The sequence below is a fragment of the Electrona antarctica genome (genome assembly GCF_951216825.1).
Source record: "Electrona antarctica genome assembly, chromosome: 7".
Lineage (NCBI taxonomy): Eukaryota > Metazoa > Chordata > Actinopteri > Myctophiformes > Myctophidae > Electrona > Electrona antarctica.
The window spans coordinates 28,320,716-28,326,715 of record NC_136812.1 but is presented as its reverse complement, the minus strand read 5'-3'; the positions used below and the strand labels follow the sequence as shown (position 1 = coordinate 28,326,715).

The 6,000-nt window shown below is 40.1% G+C and overlaps 1 protein-coding gene and 1 long non-coding RNA gene across 4 annotated transcripts in view; one reads left to right on the top strand and one right to left on the bottom strand.

Moving 5' to 3' along the window:
* Nucleotides 1-2,373: 2,373 nt before the first annotated feature.
* Nucleotides 2,374-4,087, top strand: LOC306926464. Its single transcript, XR_013790386.1, has 3 exons — nt 2,374-2,506; nt 2,540-3,379; nt 3,412-4,087. It is a non-coding gene; the product is annotated as an uncharacterized lncRNA (long non-coding RNA).
* A 1,044-nt stretch (nt 4,088-5,131) lies between these two features.
* The window catches only part of kank4 (KN motif and ankyrin repeat domains 4), a 92,273-nt gene continuing 91,404 nt past the window's right edge, over nt 5,132-6,000 (bottom strand). For all 3 annotated transcript variants that reach the window (XM_079506357.1, XM_079506358.1, XM_079506359.1), the window contains one exon: nt 5,132-5,760. In XM_079506357.1, the coding sequence (XP_079362483.1) occupies nt 5,647-5,760 (114 nt within the window). In that variant the 3' untranslated portion in view covers nt 5,132-5,646. The remainder of the gene's footprint in view (nt 5,761-6,000) is intronic.

Here is a 6,000-nt window from a genome sequence, read left to right as displayed (position 1 = left end):
CCCCTAGTCCAACCCCCAGATTCTTAGCCCCTAGATTTATCACAAGGAATCACACTCCAATTGCAAGCCAAATCGCCCCTAAAAAAAATGGTTTGACTGGTTTTAAAAACTACAGCTAAGCTGGTGGGGGGGGGGGGGGGGGGGTTAGTGTAACCAAAGAGTTAATTTGACCTTGTATTCTTCTGTGTGTGTGCGTGTGTGTGTGTGTGTGTGTGTGTGTGTGTGTGTGTGTGTGTGTGTGTGTGTGTGTGTGTGTGTGTGTGTGTGTGTGTGTGTGTGCGTGCGTGTGTGTGTCTGTGAGTGAGAGACAGAGCACTCGCCAGTGGAACGTTCTAGGCAGCAGTGAAAGTTAGCCCTTGTAGATTAATAGCCCTCTGCTGTTCTGTTGTGTTGTGTAGTAGCCATGCAGGACACAGACCGAATTAAACAGTGCAGCAGGCTGCACTGTTACCAACAATACTGGTATGCCTGCTACATTGGAGGTGTCTGTGTGTGTGTGTGTATTCGCGTATAATATGCGAACAAGCGTATACTACGCATATAATATGCATATAATACGCGTATAATAGGCGAATACGCGAATAATACGTAATAATAATACGCAAAGAATACGCTAAGAATACGTGCATTTTTCCTAAAAACCTTAAAAAAATCACGTAGGCCATTATTTTAAGAAGGCGACAACACTGTATTACACAGTGGGTGAAAAAACACACCCCTTAAGGCTAAACCCCACCCATCAGAGGTGTGGCTCCCAAACCTTTCAGGTACCTTTCAGCAAGGGTACCTATCAAAACCTTAGTGGAAGAGACGAAGTGGTAGGGACTGTATGTTTGTCTAACTACATTCCAAGCTGCTGAACTGAAATCCAGATGTAATTAATTGAAACCGATAAATTTAGTCATTGTGAAGACTGGATGAGGTAAGAAATCATTTCAACAATCTTTATATTTATTTATTCAGAAGTACAACTCTGGTTTATGACATACAGGCCCATTGTACAAGGAATATTACATACAAGTACAGGTTTTTACATTTGACGTGTCATTTAAGTATTCTGATATTCAGTCATGTCTTGAAACAAGGATGAAGTTGTCCCCTATAGTTTAACCACATGAACCCTGTAGTGTCCCTGTAGTGTCTAGGGCCAACATTGGGCGAAAATAGAAGATCTACAAGCTCTCAACGGCAATGTGTTGTCAGATTGCAGATCACTAGTTTCACTAGATATTTTGTGTAGATGGAAAATATAGGGGGCCTAGTATGGGCAATGAAGTCTATAGGGTTTAAGTAGTTAATCCAGTTTAGAGTCTGCTTCAAAATATCCCCACTGATATAGGTTGAGGTAAAAGGGCAGCCAAATTGACCACTGTAGTCATTATTCAAGGGCACAGAAAATATAATTATAAATGAACAATTATCTCTCACCCCAAATTATTTCGCAACACAGTCAGTGGAATATTTGTCCATGCATACATATATTGTATACAGTAAAAATATAACATTTGGAATAAATACTAAATATTATTTTAGAGGAAACTGTCAGACAATACATGATAGATATCTTTCCACAATATTTTATGTACATGTATTGGACTGGATTTACAGCAACAGAAAATAAAATGTCTTTATGCGACTCAGATTAAATGGATATTTATCATGGCTAAACTTCTAGGCTGGGTCACAAGAAATTAAGATCTAGACCCATTTCTCCCTTGAATTTAAATACAGATTTATCCGATTTTGTGTAAACACAATCTTATTGCTAAGAAACTAATTAAGGTGATCTTCTATCACAAATCATGGTATATAGTGCTACATATAGATTTAATATACTTTATCTAACAGTGGTGAATCTTTTGGTCAGTCTATACTATTCCATGTAAAGACCCATATTTATAAAACCTATTGGAATGAACTGAACAACTACTGATTCGCCACAACTAGTCAGAGAACAAGATCTTTTTTAAATGCAAGTTGAGGTTGTAAATTCGAGATGGCTCACAAGGCAGTGGGACATGCTGTATGCATGCCAATATGAACTCCAAGCACCCTAAATCAGAATGATTCATGATGATCACATGAACACCTCTCACAAAGCAAGAAGTAGCTAGTTCTCAGCAGTAGAGCAGTAGTTCTCAACCTGCGGGTTGGGTGTCCCCAGGTTTGTTTTTTATTTTTTGTTTTGTTTTGTTTTATTTTGTTTGGGGGGGGGGGGGGGGGGGGGGTGACAGATGACAGTGAAGTAACAATTTAACACTTTTAAGACAAACTATACTAGCCTATAAAAACTGGCCAAATTATAAAATAATATAAGAACTAGGCAAAACTTAGCCAATCTACTATTAGATCTGCTATTTTCACAATATTTATCTGTGGAACCGACACATGTAATTCCTCAACTGCTACATTGCAAGTGTTTATCAGGGTTGGGGGTCCCCAGACTGGTTCAAATATCATTATTTTGGGGGGGTCGCAGCCTGAAAAGGTTGAGAACCACTGGGGGGTCGCAGCCTGAAAAGGTTGAGAACCACTGCAGTAGAGCCCAGATTCTGTTTGTCATGTCATACTGTAGGCAACATACCAGATACCACTTCCTAGTGAATTCATTCTATAAGCAAAGAATTGATCCAGAAGATATGAAGTACTGTGTTCCATCATACTGTATACTGAAATACAACATTATTTGGACTTTGGTTGTCTGGTTTCTAGCTAGCTAATTGGAAGAGCTAGAGGTGTTCATGTTTGTAGATTCTGAATGGACTGTCATAGACATTAACAGAGTGGTATTGCCCTATATTGCCTACACTACAGGATAAAGCCCACCTCCAGTGAACCCCATCGCCCCACTCAGAATTCTCCATGGCTCATCGAGTCTTAAGTATTGTACAGTACAGTTTGCTAATCGCATGGTCACAATAACCATGGAAGTTAGTCAAGTAAAATATACTATGAATACAGAAAATTTCTCCATTTCATACTACAGGGCAAACCAATGATTTGCAGGCAAAGTCTTAAAAGCATTTAATTGTTACTGAGGTCACTGGAAAGAAACTTTAAGTAGTAAACATGGTTCCAGATACTCCTGTCTTGTTCTTTATGAATATGGGTCTAGATGTCTGGTAAACGGGAGAGAAAGACTGCCCTCCATGGAATTCAGCATCATTACAGCACCTAACATGCATGTGGGCCTGCCTTCTTAAGGCTAGTTCAGCATCATTACAGCACCTAACATGTGGGCCTGCCTTCTTAAGGCTAGTCAAACAACCACCTCGTTTTATGATTGGCAAGGTAGTATTCCAATGATATTGCTCTGCATTCCAAAAAAATAAAAAAATAAAATGTAATGTAATGTTTTACAAGACGAGAGGGACACAATGTCATCAAAATGCCATCTGGGACAAGGAATAGGAGATACAGCTCAACTTTGGTCAGATTATACATATCCATGTTCTTTTGCGGTGTCAAAACAAAAAACACATTTGTTGTATTTGACTATAAATTGTGTGCTTCAACAGGCTTGCAGGGTCCTGTGGTCCATGCCAAGTTTAGCTACATTTTCTCTGGAATGTATCATCACAGCCAGCCTAACATTCTTTGTGCACTTTGTAGCATTTGCATACAATAGCTTTGAAATGAGCAAGCGAACCAGCCTCACATTATAATTATTTGAATTGGAGAAAAGAAAGAGAGTAAAGATTATTTACACAGGGTCACAACATTTCACTGTGGCAAACATCTGATGTTTTCATGGCTGTGCTAGGCACTGCAGTGACAAAGTATGATCTTCTGATAAGCTGTTGGATCCAGTCCCGAAAAATCTAGTTTAGCGAGGTTCTTCACAGTTTATATGCGACAGGCAGGACTGACAGAAACATTATTGTCTAGACAAAAGCATAGTGATAGTTCTTAATCAACTTCTTTAACATGTTTGCACAGCCACGAGTAAATCAAACTTTTGCCAAAGGTCCTGTGTAAAGTCCAGAAAAGGAGAGAGAGAGTGACAGGCAGTATTACAACATACTGTGATGTAGTACAATAGGACAGCCAGCAGAGGGAGCAACGGTTTATTGGCATGCAGCACCGTTTTCTTGAAATGAAATGAAATGAAATCTATATTTACCCAGGGTATCTGGGCTAAGCTCAAGAACTTGTTTCCAGCCAGGCCCTGCTCATAGAACACATTTCATCGTAGTGGTTGATGCCTTGTTCAAGGGCATTTCAGCGGTGGTAATTTTAACGTGTCGGACGGCTGATTCGAACTAGGAACCTTCCGGTATCTAGACCGCGCCGCTATCCGTTCGGCCACCGCTGCCACATTCTTCAGTACAACCTTCCTATTGGAAGACCTGGGAGTCTCTTTATGGTCTGCTCATACACAAAACCACATCTGTAGCATCCTGCAGAAACCTCTGTTGTTCTTTTATACTGTAAGCAAAACAGTGATTATGGCATTGCAAATTTTTAAATCATTGAAAAACAGGAAACACAACGTGGTTTGCACCTGAACCAGCTTATTTTTGTTTTGTTTTTATACAAGGTTTCTGCATGACACCAATTATATGACAGGAATAATTATAATACAAACAGTAAAACAAAGTGCAATAGAAAATATACATTTGCGCATGTGTTAATCTTATAACATATAATACTTTGATAGAATAGCATTCTCTATACTCTGTATATATTTTATTTTTATGTGATTCCAATAATGGCTTATGTCCAAATATAAAAAGAATGAGGTCAATGTTATTTAAAAAAAGAAATGATAAACATATTTTCTTTCTGTAATATGATCCTATTTGGAAGGTAGATCATGTGCTTTTAAGATTGTTTTGTGAGGAGCCTGTTGATGATGTCATTATCAAAGCAGCTATCCATTCATCACTCCACCCACCCACCCATCACTCAACACATCAGCCCTTCCTCATGTCAATCACTCTAGTTGCTATGGCAAATCCCTTTTTGGCAGTCATATCAGCCGCAGCTTCTGACACCAGAAACACCCACACGGAACATTGGCAGAGATATGGTGGGGAAATGTTGTTTGAAGCTCAAGAATCAAAGCAAAGAGTTACTGATTGAGGCTTGGATGTAAGCTCCTGCAGCAGCTGTGAAGTCAGGATTATACACATATATATATTATGCATTTATTTATTTAATATATATATATATATATATATATATATACTGTATATATATATATATTTATATATATATACATGTGTGTGTGTGTGTGTGTGTGTGTGTGTGTGTGTGTGTGTGTGTGTGTGTGTGTCAAATTATCTTTGACACTAGTGTACTATGCCTGAGTTACACTTTTTGCATGTGTCGTCCACCTAAAATAGCAAGATTGGCTATGTTCAGTGTGTGACACAGCGTGCAACCAAGTATAAATCACCCTTTAAGTTAACGGTAAACACCATACCCAGCTGCTCAACTAGCAGCACTCGCTCTCATCCTAGCAGTGATGTACTGCTAGGATGAGAGAGAGAGAGAGAGAGAGAGAGAGAGAGAGAGAGAGAGAGAGAGAGGCAGCCTGGCAGTGCGATGGATTCTGCCTGTGTTCACTTGATTTGGTAGAGGGGGGGAGGGGCTTGGCGAGTAAGAGGTGACAAGAGGCTGGTGAAGACGAGCCAGGGTGCCTCAGACCAGGGCTGTGGCAGAGGCAGAAGCTCTGGCCTCTCCGTAGGCCTTCAGAAGGTCAACAATGTCTTGCTGGGAGGCTGCGGTGGCCACCACCAGGGCCGTCTGGCCATCCTGCATGGGGACAAAGCACAAGCCACATGTCATTGCCTCCAATGAAAATACATTGCAGTTATGCTGCGTATCCAGCAAGTGGCAGTATTGTCATGAGTTGAAGAGCCTTCAATAGCAACTGGGTCCAGTGGTTTACCCTCTTAAGGAGCTACCTATCCAGGGTCGGATTAACACTTTGTGGTGCCCGGCAACGTTTTGTTAAATAATACACTTTATTTATGTACTATAGCACTTATCGAA